Here is a 19,079-nt window from a genome sequence, read left to right on the forward strand (position 1 = left end):
GAATGGTTTGGACTGGAAGGGATCTTAAAGATCGTCTAGTTCCAGCCCCTTTTTACAAAGACACTGTGTTCAATTCCCCAGAGCTGCTTGCTGACGAGATATTCAACATACTCCTGTTAATCAAAGACCTAGTTTACAAATACCTTTTACCTCAGCAATTCTGAAACTATGAAGCACTACTGAGTAGCTCTCCTCCCTGAGTCCCATCTAATCTACACAGAGATCATTACAGTAGTATTCAGTGAGGGACAGGATTCAATGCACAGAACAGAACAGACTACCAGACCTGCCTATTTATTTGTTCATTCTGTGATCTGCAGTTCCTTCGGAAACATCTCTCATCTTGAGCCATGTCAGCTTTACACAGCCACTGCTGTCACTGGTATAGCAACTAGCTACCCAGGGGTTTCCTCTGTGGACTACAACTGCTCCATGCTTACCGTAATGTCAGAGTGTAGTCTCCCTGCATCTTGGTTGATGCATCACGCACCAGGAATGTCCCATCTGGCATGTCTCGTAATTTGTCATTTACTTCTTCCCTGAAGAATGGAAAAAAAGGTAAAATTACAAGTGCTAAGGACGGTTTGGGTTGGAAAAGGCTTTAAAGATCATCTAGTTCCAAACTCCCTGCCACAGGCAGGGACACCTTCCACTAGACCAGGTTGGTCAAAGCCCTGTCCAACCTGGCCTTGGACACTTCCAGGGATGGGATCATCTTTGCCACAGGTTATCAGCATTGGAGGCAGTAACACCAGCATGCATGAAGAGTTCAGTCTTCAAAATATCAGGCAATTCTCTTTCACACTCAGGCTCTCTAGTCTTTTAGGCCATCTAAAACAAGACTGAACTTGTGTAGTTAAACTAAAAAATAGCAGCTGCAGTCAACTGCCACTTAGGAAGAAGTCTCTGTTTAAGCAACAGTAGCAGCTGTGTCTCAGAGTTCACAACCTTTCCCTGTAATCTGCTCAGGTTTTAAAGTCCACACTGGAAACAGGTGCCCTTTGAGAAGCCACTCCTGACCTCTTAAGAAATGGTCTCTGGCATCGTAGCTCAGAGGTGTCTAGAGTTTAGCACAGTTTTAGTCTCAAGAGACTCATTATTGGCTTAACTCTGATCTTATTTACAGTAGTTTTAAACCACTACAACCTTGCTAGCTTCAGTGCAACTTTTCCTTATTTACAACTGAAGCAAAAGGATACGCAGTCCAGAACTTTAAGCCAAATGAAGAAATAGTTTAGTAAAAGTGAGTACCAGTAAGCATTAAGAAAATTATTTCAGCTGAGAAGTGTCTTGCCAGGTTTGACTATTTCACTCAGATTATGTATCTCACTTTTATAAACAGCTCCCTACAGGTTTAGAGGCACTAAGCAAATTTTAATACAATCATTTGGAAACTAAAGTTTATCAAGTAGCCTCAACATTATCTAAGCGAGGTAGGAAGCCTACTTGCATCTTACAAAGAAAAACCAAGAGCAGCTTTTTTGTTCAAATACTAAGGAACTAAAGTATTCTTACAAAATAGCCTTAGTTTTGATTTAGCTATCTGAAAACCGTTCCGTTCATAAAACTGACTCCTGTTAAGCATCATGTGCATATCCACTTACTCCTCTCAGAACATTTTATACATTGGCCACAGTTAACTCAAACGGCTTTCTCCTTTTTGAATGGGTAGATATGCTCTAAGGGCTTGGCCTTATGCCCGTGAGTTGCACCCTGGAGCTCATGAAAAAATTTCCAGCACAAGTTCTTGACTGAAGATGTGGCTCCTGCCCTGACAGCCTGATGCAGTCCGTACCTGCTGGCTGTCAAATTAGGGTCATAAATAATTCCATCTTTACATGCATGTGTATCACATTTTAATCTAATAAAGCCACCCCAATGTGATTTGTACTGCATTAGCTCCCGCCATCACGTGCACTGTTAATTGAGGAACAAATCCAGAGTCAATAAACTGACACCAATACCGAGCAGTTTTAAACAAACCCTGCCTAGTGGGGGTTGGGATCAGGTTTTGCCACTCCACTGCGATTTAGAATTAACAGAAAAATATCACTGCCGAGGCCCTTCAAAAGATCTATGCAGGTTTGCTTTATAAAGATAAGGGTGGTACAATAAAGATATGAAAACTTTATTTCCTTTCTCAGAACGTCAATGAACTACTGTGGCAAACACGTTCTTCTTGCCTCTATCTGGCAAAGTGTTTCAAAGTATTATGTGCACAAGTTTGAGCAATTCCTGATCACATTCCCAGCATGCTCATGTTTCCCATTACAGATCCAACTGCAGACTCTTCAGAAGTGCCTTAAGAGAGAAAGGGATGACTGGACACTTCAGTTCTTTTGTGCAATTAAGTATATAAAAACTGGCACTTCGTTTTCTGAACTTATCCCAAGCCATCTATTTTCACAAGCGCATAGAAAAGGGTTTCCTTAAGAGGTAAAACTTATTTGCTATGCATCTGTATCATTTGCTCAGTATAGCTGGTGATGGTTAGCATTTGTAAGAGCTATTTTTATACTAACATGTAATAGAAATTAATACAGATGTAAATTTAACCAAATGTTAAAGAAACCAAAAATAAGAATGAAACTCTTTTTATTCTGAGCAAGCCTCCTATGGAAATTTTGCTGCACTGCATGCATCCCAGCCTTGTGTGCTTACAAACCCTTATTAGCTAACATATTCAGAAGCACTTTTCTTTTGAATGAACTAATTTTCTCTCTTTTAAAGACTCTGTGTATCTAGAGAAATTTAGAAACCCAGAAGAACTGTCACCAAGACTGGTAATATCTGCACCACAACAGTAACAACTTAAACACAAGCCCTGAATCCAGTCAAGTATTCTCACTTAGGTGCTTTACCAAGTATTAGTCCTGAAGCATCTCCCTCCTGTAAAATGCTGCTTGAAATGGCATGTTCTTTTTCTCTTTAACAGGCTTATTCTATTTTTAATGACATATTAATAGATTTTAATATATTTTAGTAATATTGCTTACCTTGAGATGTCCCCCCAGTACCACTCTGCTTCCTGCAGAGAGAAACTGGAATTGTCCTTTATTCCATTTGTATTGACTGGAGTCATTGGTTTGGGGGGCTTTGGAGGAAGAGCTGAAAATGAAGAACAGATTAAAGAAAGGTAAACAGGGGAAAATAATCACTAAACTGTTAATAAAATGACAGTGAAAAGGCAAGAGAAAATATGCATCCTGGACTTGGATTTCAAGCTCTCTCAAAACAAATGGAATTTGTGATTTTTAAAGAATTTTGAAATCAACAGCTGCACTGCAATCCCAAATTTCCCAGTACTCAAACCAAACATGTACTGGAGGGAAGAAAAAAGAGGTGGAATATGAGGAAACATGAGGTTTTGTTAAAAGGAAGACTATCTCAGGCATGACTACGCAGGCAATCACCGCCTAGAACTCCAAACAAGTTACAAAGATGTGTTGTGTTTGAAAGCCACAGCCTGGAGAACACTGTGCACCACTATGGAAAAACTCCTGTTGCTCAGGTGTCGCCACCCCTTATGGCAACCTGGAAGAGCAAATGGGTGGGCTCGTCTTCAGAGGGAAAAGTGTGACTGAGAGAAGTGATAGCTGGGCAATGTCATACCCATCACCCACTCAAGGTTCATACTTCATACTAGATTTGTCATTTAGGCTCCTGTAGGAACAAAAGCTATGACTCTCTGAACGCCACCGGACATGAGGTGATAAAGGAAGGGGAAAGGGGACGTTTGGAGAGGCACTCTAATAATGACCTCTTTACATAGCTGAAGTGTTTATCACAGGAAAGGGGATGTTACAAATCTCTAAAAGACCAGCAGAACTACACATCCGTAGGCCCCATGCATACCTGCCCAGAACTCCCCTATTCTGAATTCAAGACAAACAGGCTTTTACTTCTGTCTCAAAATAGGTTACACAATGCAAGGGAATACAATGCACTAAAGCTCTTTCTATTTGGTAAGTTTTTGCTCAAACAACTTTATAATGGTCTTGAATGTAAGCCCTGTATCAGGAGTAATTCAGCAGCCATAGGCATGCTCATGTATTGGTAGAGACTTGCCTGTCAGCAGGAATGGCACTATTTTCTTTGAGAAAGATGTCTTGAGTGCTCTCCCCTACTTTGCAGAGGTTGGGCTCTTCATCAAGAACACTACCACTGCAACCAAGTATTTTTCAGGCATTTCATGAGAGTGTTTTACAGGGACAGGTCACATTTGAATTCAGAGTAAGAAAGCAGCTACACACATTGATTTGCTACTAGCACAGACCCTGAACATCTGTGCTCCCAGCCCTGTGTCCTAGCCATCAGATTACACAAGCGTCAGCGAGCAGGCCTGACACACTGACAACAGCCATCTTTCAGATGCACACGATCCCAGCATACAGGCAGAAATACAAATAAAGGGAGCAGAAAGAAGATTTTGATCTCTGCCTCCAGTGCGGAATAGCTTAATGCTGAGAGGTGTGCTACTTGGCACCATCCATTTGCTCACCTCCGAGACACACCTCCCACATTAAAGAAGAGAAAACAGTGTTCCAACTGCAGTTCCAAATACCATCTGATGTTAAATATCCAACACAGTAACTTTACTGTTCTCTTACAAACCAGTAGATACTTTAATCGAGCCAATCTAAACTAAACCTGAACCTTGACCCAGACGTTTGCACCCTGGGGTTGCTGACCAAACACCTGATTTAGATAGCAGCATTCATTCTGTGGGAATAAGCATTAAACCGTAGCATACAGGTTCTTTTTATGGGGTGAGCTGGGAACTTTCAGGTGCACACATATCTAGTGAGGCAATAACAAGTCTTGTTATAAAAGGAAGGTGAAAACCTTTGGATTTAGTGAAGTAGCTTCCTGGTTAGCAGGCTTTGGTTATTCCTAGCTCAACTGCTACAGTTGTTTGTATAGCACCTAAGTATTTGTACAAGGCACCACTGAGAGCAAGACAGTTGTAACCCTACTTTGCTTGAAGCTCCCAGCCCCATACTGTTTTGTGGAGATGGAGGAGCATATATCTAGGCTAAGCCTGTAGAGTCAGTTGTATTTACTGTGTTCCACCTCCCCCATTCAAAGTTCCTGAATTTTCTAGAAAATGTCTTCAGGTCCCCCCTCCTCCCACCTCACATCTGGACTCTGCTACCCTACATACAACAGGACAGATGCAGTGGTTCTGAGTCTCATCTGTGCCTGCACATGGCAGCAAATCTGAGTTCAGAAAACCTGTAGAAGTTCTGATCTACTCCAGAATCTTGTTAATTCTGAGTCATCAACAAGCACATACAACAGCGCGGAGAATTCTTAGAAAGCTATACCAGCACTAGCAATTATTTCACTGAGTCTTGCAAGTTAAGGCTTGGACATAGCAAATACTTCAAGGTATTTTACAGTGTAAAAGCCTGTTTTACACTGGTAATAGGGGCTTTCTAGAAGAGCCTTTTAAGTATTCTCCAGAGTACTTGAATACTTCTCTAGCCCTCCTTGTAAGATTAAGGCTTGCTCCTTTATGTGCTGTGGAATGATTTAGCAGCTTTGTTAGGGCTCACTCCAAAGCACTGGGCACAGAACAGCAAACTAACGAAGACCAGAAAGGTAAGGAATGGAAGTTTGGCATACAGGCAGAGAGCACTAGATGTTACACCAAGTGTCCTTACTACAGGTGGGGTTTTCTCCTTCTCTCCCTTAATAGGTAGGTATCAGTTCTCACTATCAGGGTTTTGTCTGCAGAACTTCCTTCTGCATGAGAAAATGGGAAGGAAATTCTTCCAGGGAGAAGAATAAGGCTTGGACCAGTTCCTGTAAAACCTGACTCATGGAAGCCAGTCCTTTTCACAATAGACTTTTGAAAAATGCTTTTTAATAGCTTGCACATTTTAAAAATACAAAAGTATTTGCAAGGGTGGATCCTGTTTCCAGAAAGCTATGGACCTAAGTCCTTACCTTCAATACTTTGAGCTCTTTGAATCATAACAGATTTTCCCCTGTACTGGATACAGAACCAGGTCCTGGCTATTGCTTTACCCAGTAGACTAACATGCCCACCCACTTCAGTGTTTCTTGGCTTGCCTTTCAGGCTGTATGACTGTAGTCTGTACAAATGGAGAACTGAGCACGAAGGTAGTTTAAACCCCACAGCCCAAAACCTGTGATGATACAAGGGGACCATTTGTAATAGCACGGCAAGTCTACTGTAACAAAGCAGTATCCACCCTATTTCCATCCTACCGCTGCTCTTGTAACACTGGCCCAATGGGTTGCTACATGGGGCATCCTAAAATAGTTTTTACTAGTACTCAGACAGTACTAGCCACCCTGCTAGGAGAAATCCTGTGATATTTTTATGTGATGCTACAGAGAGCCTTAAAGAGTCTAGAAATTTTGACTTAAGAAAAAATCCAGTTTTGATGAACGTTGCACAGCTAAAATCCTAAAATAAAGCTGGCTTGAAGTCAACAGAAATGCTTTCAAGAACAGCTGTGTTTCTTTCCATGTCACTGGGTCCAATTCTGATCTAGCCACAGGCACAATCTTACTTTATCTCAGAACAAGCTCTGATTAGAGTGAACGATCCTCATGGTTTCTTGCCTCTTTTTTCCTGGGAGAGAAAGAACATTGATCACAAGTGATTAACAGCACAATGGACCTATCTGTTCTAATAAAGAACTTGCTGTTAGCATTGGATACACAAGCATCTTTCCCCTACCACATCTCTAGGACAGTTCTACAGCACAGATCTTTCCAAAACCCAAAAGGCAACAGCTCAGCTGGAGCCTTCCAATTCCACGTGAGTGCATTCCCAAAATCAGGTTCAGCCTTCAGTGACCGCCTGGCACGCAGCGATGACAGCAGACTGGCTCTCCCCCACGCACTAGTGGACATGCCTGCTTTTTCTTTCTTCAGCAACTCTAGTCCCCTCTTCCTGGCCTCCTCAAGCAGCCTAGCTTGAGCTAAATCCCAATCCCTGATCAGTGTCACTTAGAAGGGGGGAAATAAGAAAAGGAGCTGGTGATGGAGCGGAGGCAACGGCAGCCAATGCGGGCTGGACTCTGGATCGGATGTTGCTGACGTCAGGGCCCGGAAGGCTGCCGTGCCGGCTCCAGCAGGTAGCTTCAGCTGAGCTGTTCTGCAGAGCACAGCGCAGGTCCTCAGAGAGAAAAGCCTATTGATTAGGTTTTGCAAAGGTAATTTTTTTTGATGCTTTCTTGACTGCGTAGAATTGTTTTTTATAAAGGCTATTCAACATTTATCTGACTTGATTCCCTGAAATTCAAACCACCTCCAACACCAAGACAACCAAGGAAGCTGGCAAGTGCTGAAGTTCAGCACCGTTGTATTCTTTTTAAAGTCTCTTATATAAAATAGTAGCCTATATTAATCCCGAGTCTAACTTCTGCAAAGTACACCGTGATTTCCATGAAATAGGCAGTTTCCTCAGGCAGGTTTTTGAATGAAAAACTTCAAAAGTTTACATGATCTAAGAGCCACTGAGCCCTATGCATGAGGGTTTCCAATGGCACTAATTCAAGAGGAATGAAAAGAGAGGAATGTCTTGGGTCTCCAAGTGCTACATCCACACAACACCCAGTCAAGCAGCCCAAACTTCTCTGGCTGCAGTATTTGTGTACATGATAAACCTGCCAGTTAATTCAACTCTAATTTGCAGTTTTAAGACAGGTGCCACTTAATCCCAAGAATGGCACCATAACTTACTACTTCTAGTATTTTCCAAGAGCTGCAGGCTAGATACTTAAAAACATAGCAGGTTTAAACTGTTACAAATAATCATAACTACCAAGTATTCTGATGAGAAAATTTTAATTCACTCAGCACTTCCATGAGCTTGTTTACAACCTTCTCTGTGGTGCTCTGAGTCTACTCTCCTTCCACATTGTGACAAGCAGAAAACAGATCAGAGGATTTCCAAGACAGTTACCCAGCTTTGAAAAGACTCATGTACAGTAGATACCCTACAAACTGTAATGTAAGGCTCTGGAAAGTGTCATTTCCATTACATGGAAACATGCAAGTAATCCATGGTGAGGCCAGCTAACATTTTAATGACAGAGTCCTTAGAGACAGAAGGGTTTCCCCTTTGGAGATATAGATGAAGACCTGGAATGAAATTGTAGGCTAGCTTTCTAAAAAATAGAAAAGTCTCCCAATCTTTAACTGCTCTCTGTAGTCTTACTCCATTTCTCACTTTTCTCAATTTCTGTAACAGTTTTAAGGCAAAGCCTCAAAATCCTTCCCTCCTTTAATAGTCCTGTATTTTTCCCTGGTGCACAAGATCTCCTCAAGACACCTGAGACAAAAGCATACACTGAACAAAGGTGCTTTTTGCACCCCATTCCCATGACACTGTGTACCTGGTGTGCAAGCCAGAGCAGTGAGACACCATGCTTTCACAGAGATCCTCCACCTGACAAAGAGGAGCATCGTGCACACCTGCTGACAGCAGTTCATTCCCCACCACTGGCAGGTAAGTGATCTTGGCAGCTCCACATCTCAGCTGCTCAGTTCTCTTGCCAAGGCCCCTTTCGCAAAGCACTGAGCTCCAGTGCCCTTCGAAGCTGCCCTTCCTCAAAGGGTAGCTAACACGCACCGAGAGCTCCTCAAGGGACGTGGAAGGAAGCTACTCGATCGCATTATTGCTGGCCACAGAACCTCAGGCATGCTCACATTTTCGCTCTCCTCCCCCAAAACAGGCGAGATGCCAAAGAGTAAGACATATTCAAAGAATTGAAGTCTTTCAATATCTCATTACAGAAAGCAGCAGACAAGTTGGCAGGAATCCAGGCAGGCTTCCAATGAAAACACTCCCATTATAGCTTTGCTTGTGTTTCTATGAACTTTCATAAAAACCAACACCTTTAAGAAATATTTCAGTTCTGATTAATTGGCTTTTTTGATAAAGATCTGTTTTGTTTGAAAACTCCCCAGCTATCCTGTCCTCTCCCACATCTCCCAATCACTGTTTCAGCTCCTACAGCCTGCCAGACTTCTGCTGCACTCTGTTCTTCACAAGCATCCACAGCTACTGCACAGGTTAAAGATTATCTGCTACAGGACACCTGCAGAATCATGGACAACAGTGGGTGAAGAAGAGCAGGCTCAGATTCAGATTTCTTTGGGGCATTATACAAATACCCCTCAACTATTTTGCAAAGCTTCTTACTTCATGGGCTGAGAGAGAAGAAATGGAAAATGCTCAATGTCAGATAAATGACACTGGAATCTTTGACTTTTGTATTATAAGGTAACACAGCATCTCCTCTTCATTCCAGCCTCTGCATTAAGTTGTGAAGCCAGAAAACCTCAACTTCCCAATTATTTTCACTGCTCGATGAAAAACAGTTTTCCTTTCAACCCAGACCTTAGTGCAACAGCTGCCAAGCTACGGCAGTGTCAGAGGTTCCATGATCAACAGGCTTGAGACGTCTGTTCCAAAGTTAACATGAGGAGGATAAAAAGGATAAACCCTCTTTTACCTACTAAGCATAATTAGCACACTATTAATAAGCTGGCTACGTTTTAGAACTTTTGCCATGCTTCATCACTCAAGGATTGTCACTACCCAGCATCACATGTTCAGCTCACTTCAGGAAGGAACAGCTTTCTCTCCCCGCCAGCAGGCCCAGGCTTTTACCACATTTTTGGATGAAAGTTCACAGCAGACCTTTTATAGTCCATGAGAATCTGAAATATTCTATAAAAACAGCTGTAATTTATAGTATCCGATGTCAGGTCATGAATACTACACAATAAAAGTAAATATAAAATGCAAGGAGCAAGTAGATTCTCCTTTTCGCTTATTAACTAAAGCAATTCCTCATCTGCCTTCACTAAAGAGATACTGCGACATGTTTTCTACCCCTCCACAAGTAGAGTCTTCAAATGGCTATTAAAAAATACTCTTTGGTCAATACACGGAAATAGATTCTGGATAAAAGTACACAAAATTCAGCATAAGCACAGAGCTCCAGTAATTGAGAATGAAGAACTAATTTTTCATTGTGGAAGACAGAGAGTGAAGTCACACACTGTGGCTAGGAGACCGACCAAAGCCAAAATAAAAAGCCTTTTTAAATGAAAACAGCCCAGGGCTGTTTTCCCCAGATATTTCAAAGACTAACCATCCATCCAGGCGTCAGGTACAAACCTCATAGAAGAGCCAATTCACGGAAATAATTGACGCTACTGAGAAGTTTGCTGCACAAGAGCCTACTTAAAAATAATAATACAGCTGTAAATACATATGACTCTGCTCTAACCAGCATTTTATTTCAGCTTGTCACTAAATCTGATCTTTCAGAGCAGTATGTAAAATTGTTCTTCATACAGTACCTGTCCTTGCGTGATGCCAAACTATTTTCTAGTTATCAAAGTAGAAATATTTCAACACCACCTAAATTGCTAACAGAGATCCATCTAAATCAAGATCAAAAGGTGCATTTCAAATCAACACTCCAGAAGAAATCTGAAGGTAGGAAAGCATTCAGAGAAAAACTGTTGTACATTTTGTCATTCATCATCTTTTCTAAGCACCTTAATCTTGAAGGACATCCCATTGAGGCAGAAGTGCCAACCCATGCAGTCCTACACAGTGCCCTCAGCAGAAGCTGAGATTCAGAGCAGGCATGGAGTAGCCTCAGACTGCACAGCCACTGCGCATGGTGAGATCTCAAGGTGTAACAAAAGGAATGGATTCAATCTCCTTGCTCCAGTACACTATGATCTTCAAAACATTTTAACGAAATCCATTCCACAGCAGCACCTTCACTTCTTCCACTGCCCAAAAACTTATCAGTGGGACTGTAGTGTACCCTTCAAAATAGAAAGGATCTTCAACATTGATCTCATTGATTCAAGCTTCCTCGTATCCTTCAAGGGACTCCATTTGAAGACAGGAGATGAATCAGAGTAAAGATGCCACAAACACCAAAGACTTCTAATTTGACACTTGGGAGCAGCTCCTCAGAGGGCAAACAATCTAGATTCCTATGATGTCCCCAGGATGACTATACAGGGTAGGGCAGAAGGAATACTGACAGCCTGGGAAATTTAATTACAACATACAAATTCAGGTTGTAACAGACAACAGAACTTACATGCACAATATTGCCAATGAACTTCTCATCCATCTCACCTCTAAAACATTTTCCTGGGGCAGGTGTTGGAGTGTAAATCCTACTGCCCACACTCAAAGAAAAACACATCCTAACAGTGGGCTGTGTTCCCTCATTACGGCAGTTTTTCCCCTAGTTCTGTTGCAGCAGCTCTAGTTTTGGGTTTTAACTTTTTAACTGTTTGGGGATACAGACTGACTGTTTTTTGATTTGTCCAAACCTACAAATTTTTGTGCTGAGAAACACAACGTTTTTCAAGTCTTTTCTAAATAATATCTGATTTAAGAAATAACATTTCTAAGAACTATCCCTAAAAAAAAAAACCTAAAACCAAAACATTTTTCCAGTTCACAAAAACTAGTAGAAACTCTGGGTGAATGTTAGCAGCAGTCACAGGTTGAAGCGGTTGAAGCAGTTGAAGTATTTCATCTCCTTTTTCAAAGAATGCTGGATGGAAGAACTCCCTGTATACAGCCACCGTTCTTCAGAAGAATTAGAAGAACTTGAGGTACTGGAATATATTCAGTGAAACATCGCAAAGTCTCTGTCTATTGAGTGGAGGACACAGCAAAGATGAAGGACAATGAAAATCCCTTCTAAAGAGGTAACATCCACTCACATTGTTTGGGGGCCCAGCATCAGCTCATACGCTGTAGTTTTGACTATGTGGAGAAGCACATTCTTACTTACTTAGCTCTTGTGCAGATTTTAACCTGTCAGAAGAAATGGGATAAAAAGCAGAAGAAAAAAAACCCAAACTCCCCCCCCATTTCCATAGAGGCATTTAGTACGCAAGCAGAGACTGTTCTTTGAGCATTACTCAGCAACCTACTTTACAGAAACCAGTTTCCAAAAATCCAGCTAGAACAGACTTCTTGCTTTAACAGGGCCAAAGTTTTACAGCAACCTGTTTCAACACAGTTAACAGTCTTTTTGACAATAATAAAGCCTCAGCTTTAAAACATACAGGGAATGCTGATAAAAGTGTTCTTCATGCTGCTGCTTCTAGTGTTCTCTAGTTCTCTGCCCAAAAAGTGACTCACTAAACAACCAACATGGGATGATGTAAGGCACCCAACTGCTTCTAGTACTGGGCACAGAAGTGTATGACCAGCTATGCCTCTCTGTTTTCCCAAGCTGTAGAGCAAAGATAAGACCAAATAGCTTCATTCTGGAGTAAGATATCATGCAGGCAATGGCCAAGACAGAAGTCAACTCTTGCTGCTGGGGAAAACAGTATTCCCCAAAGGAAACTCCAAGAAGAGCCTTCTACTTTTGAACAGGTGAGGTAGAAGGAAACAACAGTGTGATTAATTCCTGTCAGGTATAGGCATCATACAGTATGCAATATTGTTCAGAACAATTGCAGAAATAACATTTGCTGCAGGTTTTGCCTTCAAACATGTGTGAAGAGCTTGGTTTCTTCTCAGAACATTCTCCCATGTTTTAGTTTGCATAAACCTATAGCTTTACAAGAACACAGAGCTGAACAACTCCCTCCAGCAAGCTTTCCCTGCCCAACTATTTCTACATCATCTGAAAGCATACTGAAAAATAAAAATGTCAGCCTTTTAAAGCAAGCTCTCCCGTCTCAAGCAAAACATCATTTCACTTTATATTAATGCTATTTTTTGTGTTCATGTATTTAATTGAAAGCTGATGAGTGATATTCTTTAACAGTTAGATCCATCAAAATGAAAACCAAATGCTAGGAATGCAAAAGCAAGCCTGAAAACGCAATCAGAAATAAAAAGTGATTACAGCAGTCTTGAAATGAAAAGGCCAATAGAGAAATACAGGTGTAACAAGAACAGAATACAAGCATTTCACATCACTGTTGTCATAGGAGCTGAGACTCAAAGTCAAAGCATTTCCCAGGATATGCAGAATACAAGCGACTGAGCCTCATTTATTCCCTGCTCTACCCCAAAACAGTCTGCACAAACTTCCCTTCTCTAAGAAGGAAACTCTCCACCCCCAGCATCTGCTGTTTTAAAATCATTATCTTCAGCAAGGCTGAAATTTGCCATGAAGACAGTTGCTGCTACAGTGCTGCTGTCTTGACTGCGTGCACGGGTACAACTATGCATTTTTAAGATGTGTAGGAGCAGAACTTTGATAAGCTTCTGGAGTCAGCTCAGATAAAGCTGAAGGACAATACTGACAATGCCATTAAAATTTGCATCTGTTCTCCCACTGGAAAACTAGTCAGGCATAGACATGCAGTGTTCATCTACATCTGGCCACTGCATACCACAAACCCCATTTGAGAAGCCACAGTCAGTTTTCACTATAACATTGATAATGATACAGCACGACTGGTATCCGACTAAATGCTGCCCTTGAGATCCAAACCCTGTGTTTTCCAAATTACAATTATAGTATCACTCCCCTAAAACAAGGGTTGTCAAATTATATACGAGTAGAAAATAGAAACTATAATGAATAAATACACTTTTTCCCTTCAATACTTGTCTCACTCATACAATGGCATTACTGCTTTTGCAAAGTAGACTAAGCAGCCTATAGATTACTGCTGCTCTCCCCTAATTATTAAAAGATTTTGTACCACCAGCATTGTTACAGCTGGTCCCAGCACAAGGCAAGGAAGAGCAGTATTCTTGAAAAAGATGGTTGGATCAAGTAATAAATGCGGTTGGTCATATTTGGGCCTAACAGGCTCCAACAAGGTATCTTTCATGTAGCTTTAGGACAAACACTTATTCTATTATCTTCTCATAGACAGAGCCCATTCTGCACTAGTAAGCCTACTTCTAAACTTGTGGTTTTCTTCATAACCCACACAATGAAAGTAACCTCTAAATTGTAGTTGAGCCAAATATCTTTGCTGACATCTGTATCTCAAATCCCAGCGGAACACTCTTACTGATTTTCATCCAACTGTGACAAAATGTATTCAGTGATTACACATTTTATCATCAACACAACGGATAATATATCCCAGATCTACAGAGGGAAAGACATTACTTTGTCCTATTAATTAGAAGCGAGAAAACAGAAAGGTAGTAATGCTTTTGGTGCTCTGGTAACTTTTGCAGCCAATTCCACACCCTCCATTCAAAAACTTAACTTCTGGCAGTAACAACTTTTTTTCAGACCGGAACGGATGTTGTTAAATAAAAACTAAATTCAATCCAGTAACCTTTTTCCTTGCCTTTTCAGACAGCAAGACCCACAGCAGGAACAAACATGCAAGTGAATCCTGACAGCCAGTTTCCTAATGCCAGAACCACCGTATGATGCTGCTATGGCCATAATACTCTAAATTAATCCTGGTCATAAAGTTTAGAAGCTATTATGTTAGTAATATGCAACTGATGGTTCCAGTTTTGTCTTTAGACACAAAGTTATTGAGTTGCAACTAGTATATTTGCCACATATAGATCCTACCTTAAGCCAGCAATACAGTTTATTATGCATTTATACATGCAAGCAGAGGGAAAAAGCATTAGGTAACAGAAGTCACCCTGCTGTTTGTCACTGCTGTTGCTCCTGTATTAGTTGTACTGCTCTAAGGCATGCTTTGCAAGGCTGTCAGAACTGAATCCCTAGTTCCACTGCTCTATTTAGGAAAACTGTCCCACTCCTATGTTTAGGATGGATTAAAAGCTAGCAATCCCTTGTTGCCTGCCTCTGCTGGAGTTGGAGAAAACTCACGCGTGAGCAAGGCATCGACTTCATTACTATTTTTGAACTTTTGAGCAAGCCTTCTAGCAGAGAGGCTTCAGGACCTGCTCTGAACATCCATTTGCACCTACAACCCGGGACAGAAAACACGAGCACACTGATAAGCTGATGCAGGTGCACTGAAGCCTGACAGAAGCTATGGCTGTGCTGCAGGCTGCCTGCCATCACAGGGTTTTATTTCTGCATTATTATTGGGTCACGCTAAGGTGGGTATTGAGACAGCCTGCCAAGATAAATTAAAGAGCTGCTGGCCCTTAACAAGAAACAGTATCCCCACCCTTGACTTAGAGGTTACGGGTGACACCGTGCATTATGTTCACCTAGCTTTTGTCTTCTGACTCAAGTTTAGACGCACTAAAATGTAATCACCAACAGTCATGCGTGATTTGAGCCACTTGGCTCCCAGTATCAGTCGATGCCCAGCACTGCAGCATGAAGCCCAACCAGGGATCTCCTCGCACAAGTTCCCTGAACAAAAGAGCGCGCTGCCTCCTTTGGCAGCGGGGACACTCACTGCATATTGTTAGTTTGTGCGCTGCTGAGAAAACATATTGCCACCATTCAGCTGCTCAGGAACTCCAGACGCAGCGCAGGGGAATGCTACACTGAAAACCTTCACAAATTTTTGTTGGAAGCAGGCCAAATGGAGTTGTGGTTGTTACCGGGTGCAAATGCAGTGACTTTATCCCAAGGCATGCCGAGCGTTTAAGCGTTCCAAATAAATTCCTCCACACTCCCCCTTAGGGATGACCTATCATCCCAGACCAGAAAACACTTTCCCACCCCACCACCTCTGGATGAGTTAGAAGGAGGCCACCTCTGCCACACTCTCCCTCCTTCCCCCTGCAGTTTAAAAGTTATAGTTCTACAAAATCAGGACATACACATGGGGATCACCCCATGCATCATTTCCAGCTCTGGCTTTTCTAGTTGAAAAATAGGAAAGATGAAAGTTACTGAGCACTTCAGAGATCAGCATGTAACATTAAGTCCCTTTGCTAGCTGATGTTTGGACTGTGCAGAGCCCTGATCCCTGACAACAGGGCTCCAAGGATGGAAATATTGGCATTATTAATGACTGAAATGCTTCTTAATGTAAACTTCGTTAGGCTGCATGGCCGAATTCCTGCAGAAATAGTGAAAAGTTGTTTTCTGACCAGTTCAATCATGCCAGCCCCTTTTAGCAGCCTCCTTGCACTGAGCCATTCAAGGGGCTTTAGTTTTTCAAATAAACCCCCTCACACCAATTGTTTGAAGTCACCTACAATGGAGCTTGGGTTTTTGTTCACTTGATACAAGCGAATACAAATACTAACCTCCTGAATAGTTAAAAGCATTTACAGGAAAGCTACCCTTTGAAATTCACAGAAGCAAACAGATTTCACTGAACTTCATGCTTTCAGGAATAACATCTAAAAATAGGTAGCATCAGCTATGCAAGAATTTAGTGAGTAGTGGCCAGTATTGTGTGTCTGAGAGATCTGTCCAATTTTTGAAGCGTCAGTTACCAAGGGAAGCGAGTACAGGTCCTTGAGATCCAAAAATCTCAGGATGATCACCTCCTCCTCTTTTAATTAAAGTACCACATACCTACAGAAAGGAAAAAAAGAGCTCACCGCACTGAAACAAAGGGACTAAACCACACTTGGAGATACAAGCCACGATTCAAGCACAGATTGAAAAGCGCATTTTGAAAGTCTAGCAGTACATGCCACACAGAAGATACCACTCAGAAGTAATTATTTGCTATCAATTTCTCTGCCAGCTATGATTTTGGGTGTATATTTTACCGTACCTTCTGGCTGCGCAGATCAGAGACCAGAGAACATAAAGGCCCTTCAATCCTCTTACTGCTCTCAGCCTGTTAGACTCTTGCAGGTAGAGATACGGTTTCACCAGCACCCATTTCTGCTTTAATTTATTACCAAAGACTGAACCTCTTCTCCTTGTAAGCCTTCCCCCTCACTCTTCAGGTACAAAAGAAACTTTGTTCCATTAAAAAACTTCAGGCAAACAAGGCACAACACATTTCTCCATTTTCGGCACTGGCAATCCACGAAATAAACAAAAAGTTGTATTAAACCCTTTTGAACAAGGTTATTAAGCATTATCAAAGTAACAGTGCCTCCAGGGATGGATTCCAGCCTGTTCCCAAGTCTTATTCCCCCAGCACCAAGACCCAGCGACAACAGACACCTCATCTGTCAATGCTGGAAGAGAGCTGGCGAGAAAAGGGGCTCGGAGACTGTAAAAGCGATTAAACTGGAACTGAATGGAGGTAGGTAAATCACTACTATCGAAGTGTTACAGGCACATAAAGGCACACAGGTGAAGAGGCTAATAAAACCGCTCCTCTAGCAGCGAATACAGCCGAAATATACGGTTTTCAATAAAGGCTTAAAAAAAATAAAAGAGACTCGGGAGAGGGGCTGCGAGCAGCTCCCCTCCTCCTACCTCTATCCACCTCCCAAAAGGCATCACAAATCCCAGTTATCCTCCTACCCCCCCAAAAAAATACCCCAATAATAAAATACTTTCACCCAGGAGATTGCGGGTTCAAGTCCCTGGAAAGTTTATGCAAAGTTTAACTACGGATTATTTGTATTTTTCCCTTCCCCTCTGCAGATCCCCCCCCCCCCCTTTTTCAAACGGGAAAAGTCTGCAAAGAGGAGGGAGGACGGGCAGGGGAGGGAAGGCAGGAATGAAAGGCAGCCCCGACCCCGCGGCGAGGGGTGCCGGGGCAGGCACGCAGGCTCCGGCTCCCTACCTGGAGGGTCCATCTCAATGTAAAAGATCAGCTCAGTGGAATAGGGCATCATCACTTCCCTCCAGTCCGGGTCATCGCGGTCCATATCCCACACCGTGTTGTACATCGCGACAGCCGAGTCCCGGCAGGTTTACAAATAAGAGGTTGGCTCTATCGGCTTTTAATGGAGAGGGAGGGGAAAAAAAAGGGAGGAAAAAAAGCCGGAAAGAATCCACCCCGCTCTAAAATAATACGGGGGGGGGGGAGATAAAAAAAATCTCAAAATTAAACTTAATTAAAAAACCCTACTACACAAGCCACCTCAGCAGCTGCCTTGCAAGAACTAAGATAGGTAGTTTTATATATATATAGATATATATGTAGAGAGAGTGCTTCTTTTTGTTTAAAAAGACACCTTTCCACAGAAAAGCCACTTTCCCGAAACCTCTCTAAAAATCGCCATTTTCGGGCTCTTTTTGAAAACACCGTGCTGCAAGCAAAACAAAACCCCCTCACAAAAGCCGGGAGATGTGAAGAAGCGGGTAAAAAGGGGCGGATTTCGCTCTCTGGATGAATTCAGTCCGCCGGCTAAGGACGAAGAGAAAGGAGCGGGCGGCGGGCAACAATAACGGCGGGCGCGGAGCCCGAGCGGGGCGGGCAGCGCTGGGGGGGGGGGGGGGGGGGGGGGTGGCCGGTCGGTGCGGGTCGGGTCGGCTCAGCGCTGGGCGGGCAGCCCGCGGCGTGTCCCGCCGTGCCCAGCTGGCGGCCTGGCGCGGCGCAGGCGAGAGCCGCGGCCCCGTGCGGGTGCGGCGGGCGGCAGCGCCGGGCTCGGTGCAGCGCGGCCGGCCCCGCTAGGCTTCATTTTAAGAGGCTCTGAGGGGCCCAACCGTCGCCAACCACCTCTTGCCGAAGACCAGGCCACGCCCCCTCCCCGGCGCCGCGGGGGCGGGGCTTCGCGCCGGCGTTTTAACCCCTTCCATAAGAACGGAGTAAGGGGGGGTGTGTGTGTGAGTGAGTGGGCGCTTCCACAAAGCCAGAGAAGGGGGTGGGCAAAAAAACCCTCATCCTTCTTCCCGCCGGCGTGACACGCCCGCAAAAGAAAGCTTGGCATAAAAACTAAATCTTATTTCCCCGCTTTTCTAACTTTTACCCAGCTCCCGTTCGCCACTGCGGTCGCTTCTCTCGCCGCTTTTTCCTAGCTCTCCTCCTCCTCCCCCCCCCCTTCTGAGGAACGCAAGGGAGGTGGTAGGTCCCTGCGCTGGCCTGTCGCCAAGGGGCCGCTGCCGCGGAGCACGCGCGGGGGGCGGGGGGAGCCGAGCCCAGTTGCCAGAGCTGCCGTCTTTGTCTGAGGGAGCAGCGAGCGCCGGGATTGGCAGAGGGCTCCGGACAGCACACCCAATCAACTGGCGTGGAAGCCGGCCGGCTCGATGGCGATTGGCTGGGAGCCGCAGTTACTAAGCGGGACAAAGGAAGGCGAGCCCTGAGGC

The 19,079-nt window shown here is 43.4% G+C and overlaps 1 protein-coding gene across 2 annotated transcripts in view; it reads right to left on the reverse strand.

Annotated features, from left to right (window-relative positions):
• LOC115611400 (phosphatidylinositol 3-kinase regulatory subunit gamma) overlaps positions 1-19,079 on the reverse strand; it is an 80,804-nt gene that overhangs the window by 14,679 nt on the left and 47,046 nt on the right. The window contains exons 1-3 of one of the 2 annotated variants that reach the window (XM_030494265.1): positions 17,614-18,642; positions 2,997-3,108; positions 441-539 (exon numbers count right to left, since the gene is read on the reverse strand). In XM_030494265.1, coding sequence (XP_030350125.1) covers positions 441-539; positions 2,997-3,108; positions 17,614-17,719 — 317 coding nt within the window. In that variant the 5' untranslated portion in view covers positions 17,720-18,642. Of the gene's footprint in view, positions 1-440; positions 540-2,996; positions 3,109-17,613; positions 18,643-19,079 lie in introns of those variants that run through there. The other variant, XM_030494264.1, reaches the window with a different exon arrangement.

Source organism: Strigops habroptila, chromosome 8 (genome assembly GCF_004027225.2).
Source record: "Strigops habroptila isolate Jane chromosome 8, bStrHab1.2.pri, whole genome shotgun sequence".
NCBI classification, from domain to species: domain Eukaryota; kingdom Metazoa; phylum Chordata; class Aves; order Psittaciformes; family Psittacidae; genus Strigops; species Strigops habroptila.